Here is a 22,058-nt window from a genome sequence, read left to right on the forward strand (position 1 = left end):
CCCCTTTTAAAGCTTTTTAATCGGAGGCCACGGCGAAGCCCGCCCTCCCCTTTAACGCCCGCTGCTTTCTTCGCCGGAAGTGGTAATGCTGGTCCGGTGATACAGGAAGCGGATGAGCCTGGGACTCCTTTCCATCTGTGGGGGCAGCGCGCGAGGGGGGCCAGTGGGGGTTTGGGAGGGGGGAGGGGGAAGGAGGGTGTTCCCCCCCTTTTGAGACGGGAAACGCGGCGGCGGCGGCCAGCAGAGGGGAGGCGTGGCGGCGGCGAGTCCATGGCGTGGAGCGGGCGGGGGCGCCGAGGACGCAGGGACTGAGCGCCCTGTCCGCCCATGGAACCCGCCCCGGCGGCGGCGGCGGCGGCGGCAACAGCAGCAGTAACAGCGGCGGCCGCTGAAGGGGCGTTGGGAGAGGACGAGGAGGAAGTGGAGACGCCGCCGGTCATCTACACCATGGAGAACAAGCCCATCGTTACCTGTGAGTGACCTGAGAGTCGGGAAGGGGCGGGTGGGTTGCGGCGGGCGCCGCTCGGAGCCGTCCCCACACTCGCGAAGAGCGGGAGCTGTTCGCGCCCAGGAGCGGCGCGAAAGGGCCGGAGCGCTCCCGCGCTGCGAAGGCAGCGGGTGGCGGCTGCCGTGGCCGGTGGTCACCGGGTGGCGTTGCCTCGCCGCCAGGCTTGGCCCTGGGCGACCAGTCAGGCGCGGAGTCTCCCCCACGTGGAAATAACCGGAGCGCTCTAGCTGCTGCAGCCCCCTTGGCAGGCGTGGTGCGGAGCCCCTGGCAAGTCGCTTTCTCTCACCCCCGCTTTCCTCATGCTGGAGACGGGGAGCACTTTTCTGAGGGGGAAATCCATTTCCCTTTCACTGGGTTGTATCCCGTCTTAGCCCTGCTTAGAGTAGACCCATTGAAACGAAGGGGACTTCAGTTAGACTAACAGTGGCTACAACGCAGTGCATGTGCACACTTAAAAGGTAGGTTGTGTTTGTCTTTAAGCTCCTTCCCCCCACACTTTATACTGAAATTTCTTAATACCCTTCTCCCCAAAATAAAGTAAAATAAAATGAAGAGAGTGGAAATAAGAGAAAGGGTGTAGTGATGAGAGTGTTGGCCTGGGAGCTGGGAGATCCGGGTTCTAGTCCCTGCTTGGCCATGCAAGCTCACTGGGTGACTTTGGGCCAGTCACTGACTCTCAGCCCAACCTACCTCACAGGGTTGTTATCGTGAGGATAAAATGGAGTGGAAGAGGATTATGTACGCTGCCTTGGGTTCCTTCCAAGAGGAAAAAAGGCGGGATAGAAATGCAATAAAATAAATAAATAAAAAGCTGTTGTGTCTGTAGCAAGGCTGAGGTTTGAAGCTGAGGAGGAAGTCCGTGCAAGAATCCACTGGTTCCAATGCACCTCGTGGTGTGGAGAGCTCCAGGCTACAGAAAATTCACATAGCCAAGATATCTGCTACATGCCAGCCACCAGCATTATTGTTCCTGCTCTCATTAAATGCTTGAAGCAAATGCTCCACTTGCTGGAGCTCTCTGAGGCCTGGGGCACTGTCCTATGCATGTTTAGACAGAAAAAAAGTCCTACAACTCCCCACCATTCCCGAGCTGGCCATGCTGGCAGGGGAGTGCTGGGAGTTGTAGGACTTTTTTTCTGTCTAAGCATGCATAGGATTGCACCTTTAGTTTTAAAAAGTAACTGTAAATATTACAAATGTAATGTAAAATTGTGGATTTGTAAAAACAAAGTATTTTCTCAGCCTCAGTTTTCCATCACTAAAATGAATATATCAGTATTCCTGCTTGCGTGGTGTGTGTGAGGCTTTCTGCATATAAAGTGCATGTTGTTTCACGATCCCTGTGCTATAAAAATAACACATGTGCACTGTTGTATTAGTAGGAGTACAGATCCATTTGGGTATGGCCCGGTAAGTGATTGCATTTCTGGGAAATGTAATTTCTGGTAATGCAGAAGTTCTTGTACAGTGATGTGCCTCTTCTAACCCAGATGTTTTTAGTACTAAGTATCAGTGTGTGTTTTTTAAAGTAGTCCTATTCCATGTGATTGGACCATTGTCATCCTCACAAAATTACAAAAATGTGTTGTAGAACTGATTCTCCAAACAGATAATTATTTTTTAAAAGTAGATAGTTACAGTTGACTTAGTTCTATGGAAGTTGACATAATTAAATAGCCATTTGCTGATAATAGTAAAACACTATACTATTTTAGCAATCCTTACAATGACCCTGAAAGATAAGTAAGTACATTACTATCTTTACATTGCAGCTTGTGTGTATGCTGAGCAATAATGACTTGCCTAACACCAACTAGGAAGCTTATGGCTGAGGCATATAAACCCAGGGGCTTCTCCACGCACTATACCAGTCTCATCATTCTTTAGTTTACGTGGATTGTGTATTGAAATGGCAGTACAGTAGCAACTTCTTGTGATATCCTGCAAGCTTTGGAGTCTCAATTTAGCTATTTGTATAAAGCTCAAAATGTGTGTTCCTGTCAGAGGTTAGTTAACCTGTATTCTTTCCCTATGGATACCTTCTAATAACACTTTTATGGAGGTTTGCTTGTTTTGCATTTCTAGTGTATTGTAATGAAAATCAGTAAAATGAACTCAATCATTTAAATCAAACTTTATTGCTAGTTTAATGCTACAGCATGACTCTTCACGAGGGTATCTGCTTTCAGAGATGTAGATACGTATTTAGCAGAAGTATATAGCAACCACAGTTTCAGAACTGAGAACTTCCTGGAAAAAATAGCAGGGCATTTCTCAAACCTTACCTTGGCACCAGAGTTTGTGATTCATTTATAAAAATGTAAATTGTTGGCAAGAGGGCTGTAATTCCATTCAGAGTCTTTATCTTTCCAAATGGCCATAGTCATTACATTCAGATAGGATGGCAAGGGGAAAGAGGAAGTAAACTTTTAAACTGTTTCTTAAAATACTAGTGCAAATCCTGTGTTGCCACAGGGGCTAGTAGTCTGAGAATGATTGGATAAAAATGTTGGCCCATTTCCCTTGTGACTTGAACAGCTTTACATGTTTAAAATAAATGTACTACAAATAAGAAGGCAAAGGTGAAAACAAAAAAAAATTGTCTTTTTAAAAAGATCATTTACCATTTCTTGAAGTTTGAGGTCAAAAACACGTGATGTAAGATTTTTCTTTCTCTTCTCCGTCTGGTGACCTTTCAGGTCTTTCTCCTCACCTTCTCTTGCCCCTACTATAACTATCACCAATTGACTTTCCTTCAGCCCCTCCCCAACATTCTATGACTGTCCTTTCATTGGCCCAGCACTCTAAGAGCTCACAGGACCTTACTTTATTACTTACATTATTACATGTGCATACACACACTGTGCCACATGTTGCATTACATGCACAGTGAGGGGCATATGCATTAACCTCCACTTTGCCCCATACCTCTCCCTTCTCCCTTCCTGAGCTGCCCAAAGCTCAAGATTTGAATTTTTTAAAGTTTCAAAGTTTTCTGCACATCTACACTGCTCAAGCTTCAGTTTAAAACAAAAATGAGCAAAATCAGTGTGGTTGATCTTGAGTAAAAAGCTTTACACTACTGTATTCTTATATACAAATTAATAGTGCATGGGTACTATTCAATGCTGCTTGCTATTGATGTTGTGCTAGCATAAGCGACCTCTAGCACAGCGCCAATAGTGTATGCTGGCACGATGGGTTTTCCGGAGAAACCCGGTAATGCCAGCATATGCTATTGGAATTGCTTATGCTAGCACAGCATCAATGGCATAAGCAGGGTGGGCGCATTGGATACTGCCCTGTGTTTGAGGCCTGCTATGGCTCATTTTTTTCTTTCTTTATAACAGCAGGTTGTACAGGCATATTGTAAAATATTAATGTATGACCTTAGTCGCATATTGTTCTCTCACACTTCTTAAAAAGTGTAGTTTCAATCTGTCTGGGAACATGCATGGCAAAAGGTTACATGAAAGACAAAGGAAGTATTTTCTACAAGCCAAAAAACAGTCAATCTAGCAACCAAACAACAAAGAGAGGGCAGATGGATAACATTTATGTCCTCAAACCCTTTACAGTTACTCTGTTTCAGAACTCCAGATACAAACTCCCACCAGGAATTTCCACTATTGCAACTGGGGTTACGAGGACAAAGCATGTACACAGGTAGCAAGCTGCCAAACCCCTAGCCATCCTCTAGCCGTCTCCCATAATCATCCCAAGTCCAACAGAGAATCCCCACAGCCAGAGAGCATCTCTTATACTGTCCCCGCCCCCAGAATGTGGAAATTGTGTACTAGTTAAACAACCACCAGCACCCTTACTGAAAAGCAGTAGTAGTGGCTTCAGATATGAACTACAGTCATGTGAAAAAGAAAGTACACCCTCTTTGAGTTCTATGGTTTTATGTATCAGGATATAATAAAATTCATCTGGTCCTTAGCAGGTCTTAAAATTAGGTAAATACAACCTCAGAAGAACAACAACACATGACATATTACACTGTGTCGTTATTTATTTTACAGAAATAAAGCCAAAATGGAGAAGCCATGTGTGAAAAACTAAGTACACCCTTACTGCTTCCATAGGTATGAAGAGGGTAAGTAGCAGCCAGGTGCTGCTAATCAAATGCCCTTGATTAATTTATCATTAGCAAGTGTGACCACTGCTATAAAAGCCGAAGTCTCAGGAGTTTGCTGGTCTCGAGCATTTAGGTGTGTGTTAACACAATGCCAAAGAGTGAAGACATCAGCAATGATCTTAGAGAAGCAATTGTTGCTGCCCATCAATCTGGGAAGGGTTATTGGCCATTTCCAAACAATTTAAAGTCCATCATTCTACAGTGAGGAAGATTATTCACAAGTGGAAAACATTCAAGACAGTTGCCAATCTTCCCAGGAGTGGACGTCCCAGTAAATTCACCCCAAGGGCAGACCATGCAATGCTCAGAGAAATTGCAAAACATCCAAGAGTTACATCTCAGACTCTACAGGCCTCAGTTAGCATGTTAAATGTTAAAGTTCATGACAGTACAATTAGAAAAAGACTGAACAAGTATGGTTTGTTTGGAAGGGTTGCCAAGAGAAAGCCTCTTCTCTCTAAAAAGAACATGGCAGCACGGCTTAGGTTTGCAAAGTTGCATCTGAACAAATCACAAGACTTCTGGAACAATGTCCTTTGGACAGACGAGACCAAAGTGGAGAGGTTTGGCCATAATGCATAGCGCCACGTTTGGCAAAAACCAAACATAGCATATCAGCACAAACATCTCATACCAACTGTCAAGCATGGTGGTGGAGGGGTGATGATTTGGGCTTGTTTTGCAGCCACAGGACCTGGGCACCTTGCAGTCATTGAATCGACCATGACCTCCTCTGTATACCAAAGTATTCTAGAGTCAAATGTGAGGCCATCTGTTCAACAGCTAGAGCTTGGCCGAAATTGGGTCATGCAACAGGACAATGATTCCAAGCACACCAGCAAATCTACAACAGAATGGCTGAAAAAGAAAAGAATCAAGGTGTTGCACTGGCCCAGTCAAAGTCCAGACCTCAACCCGATTGAAATGCTGTGGCGGGACCTTAAGAGAGCTGTGCATAAACAAATGCCCGCAAACCTCAATGAACTGAAGCAATGTTGTAAAGAAGAGTGGGCCAAAATTCCTCCACAACAATGTGAGAGACTGATAAAGTCATACAGAAAACAATTACTTTTAAGTTTTGTTTTTGACATGGATTTGTCAAGAACAAGTCCTGCCAGATAAATCTGATCTCATTTTTTGATCAAGTACCCTCTCTTGTGGACTGTGGGAATGCTGTAGACATCATATACCTCGACTTCAGCAAAGCTTTCGACAAAGTGCCCCATGATCTCCTCATTAGCAAACTAGCTCAAAGTGGGCTAGATGAAACAACGATCCAGTGGATCCACAGTTGGCTACAGAATCGGACTCAGAGTGCTTATCAATGGGACTTTCTCAAACTGGGGAGAGGTAACGAGTGGGGTACTGCAGGGCTCAGTCCTGGGCCCAGTGCTCTTCAACATTTTTATTAATGACTTGGAGGAGGAGGTGCAGGGAATGCTGATCAGATTTGCAGATGACACCAAATTGGGCGGGATAGGTAATACTTTGGAAGACAGAAACAAAATTCAAAGTGATCTGGATAGACTGGAGTGCTGGGCAGAAAACAACAGAATGACATTTAATAGGGATAAATGCCAAGGCCTGCACCTAGGAAAAAGAAACTAAATGCACAGTTACAAGATGGGGGATACGTGGCTCAACAACACTACAAGCGAGAAGGATCTTGGAATTGTTGTTGATCACAAGCTGAATATGAGCCAACAATGTGATGTGTCTGCAAAAAAGGCAAATGCCATTTTGGGATACATTAATAGAAGCATAACTTCCAAATCCTGGGAAGTACTAGTTCCCCTCTACTCAGCACTGGTTAGGCCTCATCTGGAGTACTGTGTCCAGGCCTGGGCACCACATTTTAAGAAGGATGCAGACAAACTGGAGAGGGTTCAGAGGAGGGCAACAAAGATGATCAGGGGACTGGAAACAAAGCCCTATGAAGAGAGACTGAAAGAACTGGGCATGTTTAGCCTTGAGAAGAGAAGACTGAGGGGAGATATGATAGCGCTGTTCAAGTACTTGAAAGGTTGTCACAGAGAGGAAGGCCAGGATCTCTTCTCGATCATCCCAGAGTGCAGGACACGGAATAATGGGCTCAAGTTACAGGAAGCCAGATTCTGGCTGAACATCAGGAGAAACTTCCTGACTGTTAGAGCAATACGACAATGGAACCAATTACCTAGGGAGATGGTGGGCTCTCCCACACTGGAGGCGTTCAGGACGAGGTTGGACAGCCATGTGTCAGGGATGCTCTGACTTGGATTCCTGCATTGAGCAGGGGGTTGGACTCGATGGCCTTGTAGGCCCCTTCCAACCCTACTATTCTATGATTCTAAGTTATTGCTGCTAAAGGTGGTTCTGCAAGCTATTGAATCATAAGGTGTACTTAGTTTTTCACACATGGCTTCTCCATTTTGGCTTTATTTCTGTAAAATAAATAATGACACAGTGTAATGTCATGTGTTGTTGTTCATCTGAGGTTGTATTTACCTAATTTTAAGACCTGCTAAGGACCAGATGATTTTCATTATGTCCTGATACATAAAACCATAGAACTCAAAGAGGATGTACTGTCTTTTTCACATGACTGTATGTAGAAAGTGTGTGTGGGGGCGGGCGGGGAGCATGCTGCCACCTAATATGGAAGCATTATCACCAACTTCTATACAGAGTCTGCCAAACAATGTATGTTTTCTGGGCATCTACCTCAAAAGTAAAATACAATGTTAAAAAGTTGCAGCATAAAAATATTGCTTACCAGGAGAGAAAATGGTAAAACCAATATAGCAGCGCAAATATGCAATATACAATAAATTATAAATATGCAATATACAATAAATTATAAATATGCAATATACAATAAATTATAAATATGCAATATACAATAAATTATAAATATGCAATATACAATAAATTATAAATCTGACACAGAGTCCTTTTGAAATTTCATCACAATTTCCCATCACCAAATTCCCACTTGTGTGCTTGTATACTCATATTTTTGGAATTTATAGACATGACCCATGCCATGCATCTTGATATGGTGATTAATGTGTTCCCTTATATACACCTGGTGCTAAGCCATAATTGGTTAGTTTGTATGCTAGTATTCTGTGCTCCAGTATAGCAGGGGAGTGGGAATGTCATTCTTGAGCTCCCGGTTAACTCCAATGGGTGTGTTTTTATTTATGATGTCTAGTTTGAAAGTCAAACTATGTGAAAGGGGGTGGGAGCAACCACTGAAGTTATAAACTAAGTGGGCCACTACTCTGATCCTTCCCCACTATGTCCTCATCTTCACCCATCATACTACAGAAGTTGTACTGATTTAACACAAGTGTAATATCATTGCTGTGACATCATAACTTCAATATGGTGGTGTAACTTGAAGTTATGCCAGTATAAGGGAGTTCATAGCATGACTGAGGTGCATAGGAGTTGCTTGCACTCATGTTCTACTTGCTTCTCATGTTTTTGTTACTTGAAACCAGGTCATAGGGTTTCTTTATGTTGGGGTCCTGGGGACAGAGTAGCCTTCACAAATCTTTTCTCTGGTGAAGGCTTGAAGGGGAAACACAGGCACTACCCATGCATTTCTTGTGGATTCCTAACTAATCCAAATATAAAATAATAAAAATGGCGAAGGGGCAGTGAGGAAAAGGGTAAGAGGGTGGAGTAGAGCTTACTAGGGAAGGACTGGAAGAACCTGGGCTGTCCTTGAAGTTAACCTTCTCAAAACTGTACACAGACTGAACACTGGGCAATATCCAACACCGGTGCAACAGATTTCCTCTGAAAACCTGTCGTGCCAGCTGATGCTGTTGCACTAAAGGTCACTTATGCTAGCAGTACGTCAATTGCATAAGTGCAGCAGGAGGATTGAATTCTGCTCACTGAGTTCTAGTTGTAGGTTTCTTTTGTAGGCTCAACTACCGGAGGGAGAAGTTTACCCAAGGTCAAAGAGGAGAAGGGTACCCTTAGTGGTAGTATGATTGTCTTTTTCCAACCCTGGATAATGGATATAAGGCACAGGTAGTGTGCAAAATGGGGTTCCTTGTGCACTTTTTGAATGGAGGACTTGTAGTGCTAGTGCAGGGGTACAGAATGTCTTTCAGCCTGAAGGCTGAATCTCATTTTGGATAAATTTTTGGGGGCCACATTCCAGAGGTGGGTGGGGCTGAAAACAAGCGGAAAGGCCAAAATATAAAGAATACTAGCATATTTTAGTTTAAAGCTCTTCCTGCCAGTAACAGAATGGGGAACAAACCGCACAAAAGCCAGGAATCCACCAAACAGTTGTGGGAGAACCCAGAGGGCCAGATTGGGATGCCAGGAGGGCCAGATTTGGCCCACGGGCCTGAGGGTCTGCACCTCTGTGCTAGCACTTCAGACATGGAGTTTTCCCACACAAGGGCTCTGAACTGGCAAGTTCAGAATATGTCTGGTAGCTTGATTAGATTAGGGATCGGGCAGGAGGAAGGCATTTGCATTTATCCGGTGGTCCCGTGCTGCTATGCATACCTAATTAATATAGTTAAAAGTCAGCAAGTACAAACCGCATCTTTCTTGTTCTGTCTGTTGCTAAGCCTCTGCTTAGTTCAGATGTCCATTTTGTCCAGGGAGATTACATTGAGATGCTATGGTGATACTTAAAGACAGCGAGGCTGAGCTCCTTGGTAACAATCTGAACTGCAAAATACACAGTGGGCCAGTTCGCATGTAATGACAGCCGACAGGTCTCACGGTGACAAGTGGGAGAGAGCAGGCGTGCTGCCTGCGGTGCATCCACCATTTCTGATTTTACTCAGCCACGTACGATTGGCTCCTTTGTAAGTTGCTGAGTGTGATGTCTGAACCCAGACTGCTGGGTTGTTTAAGGGCTAAACAACCCAGCGGTTAACCCAATAAACTATCAAGACAAATATAATAGTATGGTAGGGTATTGCCAGTGCTTTCCAAATTGTGTTCTAGGGGGATCTCGTGTTCCCTGGAAAATTACAGTCCCTGGCTCTCTGAGGTTTAGTGCGTTGTATCCAGAGAAAGCACTTTCTTGATGGTTTGTGGAATGCCCTCCTCTGGGATTCTCCCCTGGCACCAAGACAAAGAACGTGTATCCCCCAACTTATCAGTTCATTGCTATAATTGTTTTAATTAATTTCATGTTTATTGATTCTCCTGTTTTTATTTTCTCTGCCATGTTCTGCTAGTTTCTTCAGTTTTTAATATATTGTTTTATTGAATATTATCATTTTATGTGAGCCTCCCTGGGAGTGTGTGTCTTAAACACACACATGATGCATGAAATAAATGTTATTTCTAAGTGAGAAATAGTAGTTAGTTTCTTAGTGAGAAAATCAGTAGTGACAGATGAGCTTCCCTGTAAGACAACACAACTTATCCTGTAGTTTTCTGCAATGTGTAGAGTTTCTCTGGCAGGCTAGTTGGTATGCAAAGAGCTCCCTGGAGAAAGAATGCTTGAGGTAGCTGAAAGCAAATATTTATTATTATTATTATTATTATTAGATTGGATTCAGACTAAATTAGTTGAATTTAGTACTAAATTAAGTCATCATTAACTCGTCCCATTGAATTCAATAGGACCTAAGTTCAACTAACAGTCTAGATTCAACCCATCATCATCATCTAAAGTGTTTAAAATTTACTAAGTGCTGTGCAGAGATTATAGTACAAGACAGTTCCTGCTTGCAGGGTCACTATCTAATAGATATGAAACAAAGGGAATGGGAATGGAAGAGGCAAGCAAGCAAATTTTGGTACCAATTAATTAAATAGAGCCAGGAGGTAAATGTTTTGCTCAGATTGTAGTTTTGCCCCAGTGTGCATTACTGAATTACGTTCAAAGGCATATGCCATTTACTACATTGTGTCATGGTACCCAGAAAGTGAATATATTGTTTGCCCTCCGATTAGCACTGAAGATAAAGTAGAAAGCTGTGAGGCCCTTTCAAGGGGTTATAATGATAGCAATGGGATCATGAACAATTTAGTTAAACACTGGTCTGTATCAGGACTGGGAGATCACCTGTTGAAGTTAAAAATATGGTGTTAACAAATGGGAAAAGGCTATGGCCATAAGAATAGAGAAAATAAGGGCTGCAGTGGTAGGTAGTTTTCATGGACCCCATTGTAGTAGTACTTCTTGAGTGCAAGTTTAGGGGAAAAAATCAAATTCCTGGGTGCCACCATCAAATTGTACAAGCCTATGCTTTCTTATGGTCCCCATGCACTCTTCAGTTTGGTGTGAATCTATATAATATTTTCTCTCTGGGAGTGCTTCTGGAGTTATGGCTCCTGTATGTGGGTCTTTCCTGGAAAATCCATGTGACCTTTCAGTTCTTCACAGGAATCTGTGTATCTTCACAGGAATCTTTCCAAAACTACTTCTGTCTTGTGAAAGAAAGTGTGAACGTTGGAATCTGCTCTTAGTGTTCTAAGTAAAAACAAGATGTTCAGCAAGTCATGTAAGACAGTAAAGGTGGAGGTTTGTGCTTGCAATGGTAGGTCTATTTAAAAATTAGATGCTGGAAAATTACAGACTCAAAAACATTGATTTCTGATTACATAAACTCACGGCTATGGAGTGGATTGTTTTTGAGTGCCACAGGAACTTAATTCTGTTACAACTATTCTGTATCTGCGGGATTTGCATTGTTCAACTTGTTCTGTTCTATGAAAGAAAATTTATCTGTCAGGGTAATTTCCATGTGTTAGAATTGTTTTCTTATACATAGGGAGTGAAACATACCAGCTTTTTTAATGTAGAAGGTTGCCAGCTTATAAAAAAAAAAAGCTTTACTTCTTAAAGTGCATTTTTTGAACGTAGGCCTGGTATCTCATGGTATCCTCTGCAAACCTGACCAAGAACCAGTTATTTTACGCATTTCCTTTGTAATGGAGTGTCATGCTTAGTTAAATGTTAATGGTATTATGAGCCATGTTCTCTTATTCAAACCCTTCCTTTAGGTTTCATAGAACTTGGCCAATGTCCATTGTCAATGTATAATATTCTGGTCATTTGACTGGGCAATTCATACATACTTTCACAATGGGAGGAGGCTGTGAAACTGGTTTGTCCATTCTGCATGTGGGGTATGTGGGCCAAGAAATCTGAAAAAGAGGCTTTTTTCAAATCTTGCCGCTAATTCCAAGAGATTGCTTGCTGGCAGAAGCAGCTTTGGGGAGTTTTAGGGTGTGACTTCTTTGACACAAGTATGTCATGCTGTGTTCTCCTCCTCCCCTAAAATACCTGCTTAATTGTGCACCTGTACACAAATAGAATGGTACAACATGTAAGTTTCCAATACTCCTCCAAAACAAATTGGCCCTGTACAGCTTCCTTTGTTTGGGGAAATGATAAATGTGAAACCATATGCTTGCTTTAGTTAAGTTTTTATGAATCATTGGCCTCATGCCAAAGCCTATCGCAATATTGTGAAGAGGCTATATAATATCCCACAGGTAATGCCCAATCTCTCCCAGAATTCCAGCTTCTTAAAATCAGAATTTTGATCCCCAGCCTTCACTGTAGCAGCAGAGTAAAGGTGATATAATATGTGTCAACTTTGTATTTAAAGGTAGATCAGACCCCAGTCCAGTGACTCTAAACTATGAGCAGAAACAGGTTTCTGCTTACAGATCTTTACTACCACCAAGGCAGTAATTTCACTGTGGTGGTCCAGTTTCCCTGCTGACAGATCATACTTCTGGTGGTCTATTTATATTTCATTATTAATATGGCTCCTTTCCAACCAGAATATTACATGAGCAGCCCAGGTGCTAGAAGTAGGATTTTTCTCCCTTGTTTCCTCCTGCACTCCTAGTTCTCTAGAAATTGAGTGGGAGCAGTTTTTCTTCACATTCCTATTTACCGTGTACCCTGCAAACCTGTATTTCAGCGCTCAAACTGTTCATTCAGATATGGGATAACAACTAGCTGTTATGCTCAATACCATAAGAGCTCAGTTCAGAAACCATAGACATGCTTGAAATTGAAACCTATATAAACTAGAGTCTGTTTTAGATTTTTGCATCCCACTCATAAACTGCCAAATATAAAATACATAAGCATTGTTGTTGTTCAGTCGTTAAGTCGTGTCCGACTCTTCGTGACCCCATGGACAATAGCACGCCAGGCCTTCCTGTCCTGCACTCTCTCCCGGAGCATGCTCAAGTCCATATTCATTGCATCAGTGATGCTATCTAGCCATCTCATCCTCTGCCGTCCCTTTCTCCTTTTGCCCTCAGTCTTTCCCAGCATCAGGGCCTTTTCCAGAGAGTTTTCTCTTCGCATTAGGTGGCCAAAATATTGGAGCTTCAGTTTCAGTATCTGTCCTTCCAATGAGCACTCAGGGTTGATTTCCTTTAGGATGGACTGATTTGACCTCCTTGCAGTCCAGGGGACTCGTAAGAGTCTTCTCCAGCACCACAGTTCGAAAGCATCAATTCTTCGGCCTTCCTTATAGTCCAGCTCTCACAGCCATACGTTACTACTGGAAAAACCAAAGCTTTGATTAGACGGACCTTTGTCAGCAAGGTGATGTCTCTGCTTCTGACTGTGCTGTCAAGGTTTGCCAAACCTTTCTCCCAAGGAGCAAGCATCTTTTAATTTCATGGCTACAGTCAATGTCTGCGGTGATCTTGGAGCCCAAGAAAGTAAAATCTGTCACTGCTTCCATTTCTTCCCCTTCCATATGCCAGGAAGTGATGGGGCCAGATGCCATGATCTTCGTATTTTTAATGTTGAGTTTCAAACCAGCTTTTGCACTCTCCTCTTTCACCCTCAACAAGAGGCTCTTTAGATCCTTTTCACTTTCTGCCATTAGGGTGGTATCATCTGCGTATCGGAGGTTGTTGATAATTCTCCCGGCAATCTTAATTCCGACCTGTGATTCATCCAACCCGGCGTTTCTCATGATGTACTCTGCATATAAGATAAATAAGCAGGGCGACAATATGCAGCCTTGTCGTACTCCTTTCCCAATTTTGAACCACTCGGTTGTTCCATGTCTGGTTCTTACTGTTGCTTCTTGACCCTCGTACAGGTTTCTCAGGAGACAGGTAAGGTGGTCTGGTACCCCCATCTCTTTCAGAATTTGCCAGAGTTTGTTGTAATCTACACAATCAAAGGCTTTAGCGTAGTCAATGAAGCAGAAATAGACGTTTTTCTGGAATTCTCTCGCTTTCTCCATGATCCAGCGAATATTGGCGATTTGATCTCTAGTTCCTCTGCCTCTTCGAAACCCAGCTTGTACTTCCGGTAGTTCTCGGTTCACATACTGCTGAAGCCTAGCTTGTAGGATTTTGAGCATCACCTTGCTGGCATGTGAAATGAGCGCAACTGTACAGTAGCTTGAACACTCTTTGGCATTGGCCTTCTTTGGAATTGGAATGTAAACTAACCTTTTCCAGTCTTGTGGCCACTGCTGAGTGTTCCAAATTTGTTGGCATATTGAGTGCAGCACTTTAACAGCATTATCTTTTAGGTTCTTAAATAGCTCAGCTGTAATACTGTCATCTCCGCTAGCTTTGTTGTTAGTAATGCTTCCTAAGGCCCACTTGACTTCACTCTCTAGGATGTCCGGCTCAAGTTCAGTGACCGCACTATCATGGCTATCAGGAACATTCAGATCTTTCCTGTATAGTTCTTCTGTGTATTCTTTCCACCTCTTCTTAATCTCATCTGCTTCTGTGAGGTCCCTGCCTTCTTTGTCCTTTATCATGCCCGTCTTTGCACTAAACGTTCCCTTGAGATCTCCGATTTTCTTGAAGAGATCTGTTGTTTTCCTTGATTTCTTTGCATTGTTCATTTAAGAAGGCCTTCTTGTCTCTCCTTGCTATTCTCTGGAACTCTGCATTCAGTTGGATATATCTTCCCCTTTCTCCCTTGCTTTTTGCTTCCCTTCTTTCCTCAGCTACTTGTAAAGCCTCATCAGACAGCCACTTGGCTTTCTTGCATTTCTTTTTCTTTGGGATGGATTGAGTTGCTGCCTCCTGAACAATGTTACGGACCTCCGTCCATAGTTCCTCAGGCACTCTGTCTATCAGGTCTAATCCCTTAAATCTATTCCTCAAAAGGGACTATGGGGAGAAATATTCCTGCAATGTACTGCACTCCTGAAAACTACCCACAAAGGTGAAATATCAAGCTGATGTAAACTTATTATATCGAGCTTTGAAACTCTTCAGGAGAAACACCTTTTTAAAAAAACCCTATAGCCTATAATTCTCATAACTTATAGCCTATAGTTATCAAGAATGCCAGTTTACAATTGAAGCAGCAGCTAATAGCTATTTACTGGAATAAAATCAATATTAGTGCTTAGATATCTCATTTACATTTTGGAGTGCGATTTGGTACCACTGTTCCTTTTCTATTGTCATCTAGTCTGTTCCTTGGAAGATTTCATGTGTCTTTTTTGTTGTTCTTAAGTGGTATGTAGATATTTTGCACATAGCGTTGCAAGAAAATGTCTTCAGTTTCAGAAATGAGTAAGAAAGAAGTTTTGTCGCTATATATATATTCTCCTTGTAAGAGGATGGAGAGAAAATGCCTAAAAATAATCTGCTAAGGGTACAATCCTATGCATGTTTAGACAGTTCTTACAATTCCCAGCATGCCCCAACTGGCATGGCTGTCTGAAGAGAAGGTGGGAGTTGTAGGATTTTTTTCTGTCTAAATATGCATAGGATTGCACCTCTAGTCTCTCTTAGATGTTTAACCTAAACAATTGCAGGTATTTGGGACAGTGAGTACTATTTTATGTATGTATTCATTCATGAGTCGCCTCTCTGTCAGAGCATTTAAGGCTAGGCGCAACCTTAAAATATAATACAACTTCATTTTAAAATCGAATGTTATCAGTAAAACTAGCAATAGCACAGGTATACTGTAAAAATAGTACAAAAGATGTAACTAAAAACAGCAGACTATAAATTTTCTTAACACAGCGTTAAGAGCAGATATTAATCCAATCCAATAAAATCAGTGGTGAAATCAGTAATATAATTCTAAAAACAGTAGCAATTTAAAAAAACCTTAGAGGAAGACCCAGTATAAAATATTGGTATAGAACTACCAAATACTAGTTTAACCCTGGTCACTGAAGGATGGTGGTGTGTTGAGAAAGAATATGACACTTGCGTTTTGTGGAGTTCTGGACAACCATACTGAAGCTTCTCCATATATCATGGATGTACAGGCTAGGGACTTGATACTTAAACCTGCTTATGGGTAGATTGTAAAGAAACATCTCCAGTATTCAGTATCATATGATCTAGCTACAACTGCATTACAAGGATCTTAATTTACCTACCTGTCTCAAACCTGCTGTGCTGATGACCCAGTTTATTTATATTTATTTATATTCCATCTTTCTTTGTATGGTCCAAGGTGGCTAACACAGGAATTGTTCGTTGGTTTTTATTGCACGTTACAAGAAGGAAGTATCAGTGTTCTTTGATGCTCTCCCCTTTCCTATTCACAGTAGAGCTGCTGGAAGAGTTGCTTCTTCTCCCTGTACTTTCTTCTCTTTATGGTTAGGACTATCATTGACCCTTGGCCTTCCTTTCATACAAGCAACTGCAGTATTCTGCCCCTGTCTGGCTTGAGCCAAGGGTCTGCAGCATCAGCTGTCCAGCCTCCATGATGACTTCAGAGGTGAAGGAGGGAATTTGTTCCTTACCTTGAAGCCATTGCAAGGGTCTATGCTTCAACCTAACTCCCTCTTGTTTGGCTGAAGGTTCATTCCTCTGCTGTGCTGCCAATGGTCTGAGCAAGATGAAGGCAGCATGTATGTGCAGCCCTTGGTCTTTGCTGATTTTTGGGTGCAGGGGAGGGTCATTTTAATTTGTCTTGATATTTTCCTGCATACTCTGGAGATTCCATAGCATGGACAAAGATCTACTCTTACCCTATCATGCCTACTGTTTTGTATATGATGTAATTTGATTTCATTTAACTGACTGTATTTGATTTTTTAATAAGTGTACATTATAAATTAGTTTTGTGATTATAAATTTATAATCCTAAAACCATTCTTCTGGCACAGCCTTTGGAGCACTTTCTTATTTTATAATGGGTTAGATTCTTCTTACACCATACTGGCACTATAGCACCCATGGTAGCTTGTTACGTTGTAGTAGTAGTGATCATCCTTATATTCAAGTTGAACTTCATCTGGTGCAGTAATGTACATATGTAAATGAATTTTTCCTTTTTTAAATTCTTTCTGAAAAATGAGATGACCTGAGTCAAACAAACAAGCTCTTGTATAGCATTCTTCAGCAAATGTTGTAGGAAAAGGTTGCATATGTTTTGCTCTGCCATCGTTGATGCCAAAGAAAACTGAGGTTGCTGCATAAACTGTATCACCATAGATGCAGTGATAGAGAAGGGCAAAATGTTGATATTAATTTTTTTTCAGGAAGAAGAAAAAAAGTACAGTAAGAGTAAAAAAGACTGAAGACAATTTGACATCTTTGTTCCCAGTTACACAAGAGATAGAAGTTCTAAACTGTCCACTACATATGTAATAAGCACCTTTTAATTTTAAATAATATGTATGTTAAACACTTGAAAGGTGTATGCAACAATATATTAAACACAACCATACAACTTTGTTTGAATAAAATGTTTGTTAAATAGGGATTGTCCTTATTCTTCGTAACTTGCATAGCACATAGATGGTGCTATATAAATAATAAATATCCTTCATATATATGCATATATATATATATATATATATATGTATATTACTATTACGATCCACTTAAGTATATACTAAATGTAAAAGCTTGAAATATTTTCCTAGTTGCTCAAAAACCAATAACTGGATTTTGCCATGTAATATCAAGTTCTGAATATTACTAGGAATTTGTATGTGATGACATTTCTCTCTTGACAAAGTGTCTTAATTATAACTAATAATTGGTGTACTTCTTGGACATTGTGGGTCCTGTGATCATTCTTAGTTGCTGCTTGGTTAACCCCCCACCCCACCCCAGTCTATTGGCATACTTCATGTTGAGAAGTAGAGAATAAAATTAATCATATCAATTTAGGGCAAGACTTTTGATTGGAACAAACAGGTCATATTCTGAACATAGGATATACTGCTTTTAAAGAAGTCTGTAGAGCAACACTATTTCATACCTGCTCCTTATAACCAAGAAGTTGAGAATACCTCACAAGGCAAGAATTTTACTTATTCAGTTCTATTCTTAGGAGCTTGTGTTTTTTTTTCAGAAGTGTTGTTGTGTAAGTAGAAAGATGGTAAGTCAAAGTAGATTCTTAAAAAAAAAAAAAATGCAGTAGAACTTTGTCTTCTGTTTGACAACCTCAAAGCACTTTGCAAAGTTATGGCACTTGATAAGAAATTCCACAAGTTCAGAGAAACCTGGTTTGTATCCACTTCAGTGGATAATAAAGTGGGCTGTGGTGTGCTCACTTTTGGAGGGAGTGCTTCTGCATACTTTAGGCTTGTGTGCCAGCCGCTTCCCTTTCTGGAGAAGGCAGCTCTGGTCACTGTCATAATACATGCTTCAGTCACATCCAGGTGGACTATTGCAGTGTGCTTGTGTTAAGAGTGAGAAAAAATCAGTAGCCGTTGGGTAGCCACTCAGCTTTATGTGCTGCAGTACACTGATAAGTTACAGATCAGCACCTTGTTGCTTCAACTGTAACCCAAAGCGGGCTGGGTTTGGTTATGTAAGACCTTAAGCCTTCCGTGATAACTGTCAGAGCCACTTCTGGGAGGCCTGTCGAAACACATTCAGAGCCATGCAGCAGTTTATTACTATGTGCAAAAGTATGTCATACATCTGGGAGATGTATTTAATGGTGTAGTACTTCGTCTTAAACAAGGTAATTCTAAAGACTCCCACAAAACTGGTCAGAATATAGTTTTAAAATCAGTGGTTGACAGTTGCAACCAGTATCTACAAATAACTGACAAGAGTAGAAACATATATAGAGAACATATTGAAAATCTCTTTGGAACTTCAAATTCTCATCCTTGAAGCTCCAAACAGGAAATTATACATAATCTGAAAATTGAACATATAACTTACTTTAGGCTCTAAAGTTTAGAGACACAAACATTTTACAGGATGACATGGGAATTATTTCAGAAGAAAAGGTAGCAGTAAACCATTGCAGATACTTAATGCAATGGTAGATGTGGTAGATCAAAGTGCCTCTAACCTGCCTTAATTCAGTCTTTTGCCATGTGTGCTTGGCATACTAAATTCAGGCTTTTGGTAGAAATTTAAAGTGAGCTTGTTAATATGCAGTATCTTATGCCTCTCAATTTTGCTTAAGCTTTTAAAAATAATTGGGATGTCCTTTGCTTCCACTTTTAAATTTAATGTCTGGCATCTAAATAGTATTTTAATTGGTTTTATGGCTTAGCTAGTTTTAAATGAAGATATGCTGGTTGATATTGCTATTTGTATGACTCTGGTTGATTCTTATGGTTGTATATTTTTATAATTTGTCATTTTAAAAATTTTGGTTTGTAGTAGTATTTCAATCTCTTATGGAAGCTACCTTGTGAGGGCCTTTCTCCTAAAAGGTAGTTTATAAATATTGTAAATAAATTAAATAAATGCCAAACCATTTCTGTAATTATTTCCTGAGGTTGTAGTTGTGGCCTCCCAGCTCATGACTCTCTTCCTTGGCTTCTGCAGTCTTTGTCATGGCCAATTTGCAAATAGAATAAATTATGCAACTTATTCCATATGCAGAAGGTTGGAGGTTTATTTCACATAGAGGATGCTTTGCATAAATGCGAACTCAGCCTTAGAAGACATAGCTGCAGCTATTCTCCATCAAAATGCTGAGTGTCATTGCCTGTTTTTCCAGCTCTGTTGGTGCCTTGTTTAGAACAGCTCCCTGATCTCTCTGAGAAGTCTCTTCTGTCAAATCCAGTACTGTAGGAAGACCAGATTCTCAGGTTAATCCTTATCTAGCACTAAGAGCAGTTAAGTGAGACCTGGTGCTTAAAGCCTGGTCTGCCAGCCTTGCAGATAACTGATAATCCCATCTAATGTTCCATTAAACCACCACCATCCCGTTCCTTGCTGTTTCTTCATAAATCCCCCTTGTTTTATTACTTCCCTTCTGCATCTTGGAATAGAGTGTCAGTGTACTGTTGCAATGATTTTGCTGGATCCTTTATTTATTTATCTTGTAAACAACATTTGTAGGCCTGATTATAAGAGTTTTCAGGGTGTCTTACATCAGGGAATAAAGCATGAAAATTCAGTGACAATAAAAATAAAACAATTAAATGCAATGCAGCATAAAAATCCAAACAGAGAGGAAAATAGTGTAAAGCTAAAACAGTTTTTAAAGGCCTGGGAAAATAAAAAAGGTCTTTGCCTGGTTCTTTTAAGGCTAAGTGAAGCAGCAGCAGCACCATCCCAGTATTCTTGACTGTTCCTAGGGATGCGGTAGGTTACAGGGATCACCAGAGTAGAATATTATTCTCATAGAACGTGTGTCTCCTTTGGGTAGAGGGCCTGGAACATGTCGTTTTTTAGGTTACTTGGAGGATTGCTAAGTACGTGTTGGCAACTGCTCACTCTTAATACTTGCAAAGGCTGCATTAAGCTTGAAGTTGCTGCTATTGACAAAATACCTTATTGAAGAAATTGTGAGATCTATATTGCTCACTTTTACTTTGTGACTGTAGTCTGATGGAAAATGGTAGCTTAAATTATGTGGAATGAGAAATAGTTTTCCTGTTCAGCATCCATTCTCTCCAAATCAAAGTTATTAAAGCTATACCAGTTTTAAGTAACCTGCAAAATTTAGTTGTAAGGAAAATTTCTACTGAAAAATCACTGATCTGGTCACTTTTCCTATCATCACTTTGCCCAGATCTTTTAATAATGAAACATTAAAATTGTACCAATAGAGCTCAAAATCCACAGTAAATCTTAGATCTTTTCCATGCCAAAATCTAGCATGATTTGAAATTATATACATACTAGGATTTCAAGAACTGTATTTGAGCAGCTAATTAAAGTGGTAGTTATCAATGATAATCTTGTCACTTAATAAACTTATGTGTGTTTATGTGTTCTAATAATAATAAGGCTAAGTTTGTGAAGCTCATCTGTCGTCGTGTAGCGATACTCAGTTCCGTTGGTTGCATGATATGCCTTCCATCCCATGCTTCGTTAAGTTGAGGCAATGAAAAAGTTGTATCTTCCAGGGGTTGCTCCCGCAAAGACTTAACAGTTAGGCAGAACTTATGAAGGAAACCAGCAGCAGCTACAACACAGTCTGCATACCGGCCCAGTTACACAATGAAATCATGGGTTGATCTGGAGTTTATGGAAGCGAGCAAGCATCCTGGTTCCTGCCCGCTTCTGCTTTGCTAAACAACCCAGGAATATCCCATTGTGCTCTGTGACATCAGAACCTGGAACTCTGGGTTGTTGAGGGAGAAACAACCCAGAGTTTTAACCAAAGAACAAGCCATGGGTTCTGAAGTCACAGAGCACAACCCAGGAATGCCCTCCTGGGTTGTTTAGCAAAGCACATGTGGGCAGGAGCCAGCACACTTGCTTTCTTCTGTGCATTCCCAAGCAACCCACAGTTAACAAACTGTGGGTTGTTTAATCACGTGAACCAGGTCACTTTATCATTTGAGAGAGAGGCATTGTGTGAATGAATTTAAAGTAGTTGCCAAATACCTTACATTTGTGAAAATCACCTCTTTGTCAATAAGAGAGAGACATTTTAGCCCAGGGATAGACAACCTGGTGCCCTCCAGATGTTTGGAACACAACTCCCATCAGCCCAGCAATTATTACCAATGGTCAGGGGTTATGGGTTGTTGTTCAGTCGTTCAGTCGTGTCCGACTCTTCATGACCCCATGGACCGTAAACGCCAGGCCTTCCAGTCCTGCGCTCTCTCCTGGAGTGTGCTCAAGTTCATATTCATTGCATCGGTGATGCTATCTAGCCATCTCATCCTCTGCCGTCCCCTTCTCCTTTTGCAGTCTTTCCCAGCATCAGGGTCTTTTCCAGAGAGTTTTCTCTTCGCATTAGGTGGCCAAAATATTGGAGCTTCAGTATCTGTCCTTCCAATGAGCACTCAGGGTTGATTTCCTTTAGGATGGACTGATTTGACCTCCTTGCAGTCCAGGGGACTCGTAAGAGTCTTCTCCAGCACCACAGTTCGAAAGCATCAATTTTTCGGCGCTTAGCCTTCCTTATAGTCCAGCTCTCACAGCCATACATTACTACTGGGAAAACCATAGCTTTGATTAGACGGACCTTTGTCGGCAAGGTGCTCCGCTTCTTACTATGCTGTCTAGGTTTGCCATAACTTTCCTCCCAAGGAGCAAGCGTCTTTTAATTTCATGGCTACAGTCACCGTC

General features: G+C 41.3%; 1 protein-coding gene across 3 annotated transcripts in view; it reads left to right on the forward strand.

Moving 5' to 3' along the window:
* Nucleotides 1-98: 98 nt before the first annotated feature.
* The window catches only part of TRAPPC10 (trafficking protein particle complex subunit 10), a 64,178-nt gene continuing 42,218 nt past the window's right edge, over nt 99-22,058 (forward strand). Inside the window, exon 1 of one of the 3 annotated variants that reach the window (XM_084843866.1) lies at nt 99-472. In XM_084843866.1, the coding sequence (XP_084699992.1) occupies nt 328-472 (145 nt within the window). In that variant the 5' untranslated portion in view covers nt 99-327. The other 2 variants (XM_084843868.1, XM_084843867.1) reach the window with 2 other exon arrangements.

This window comes from Heloderma suspectum, chromosome 3 (assembly GCF_057233095.1).
Source record: "Heloderma suspectum isolate Gila_16-S chromosome 3, 16-S_ref, whole genome shotgun sequence".
In the NCBI taxonomy this organism is placed as follows: domain Eukaryota; kingdom Metazoa; phylum Chordata; class Lepidosauria; order Squamata; family Helodermatidae; genus Heloderma; species Heloderma suspectum.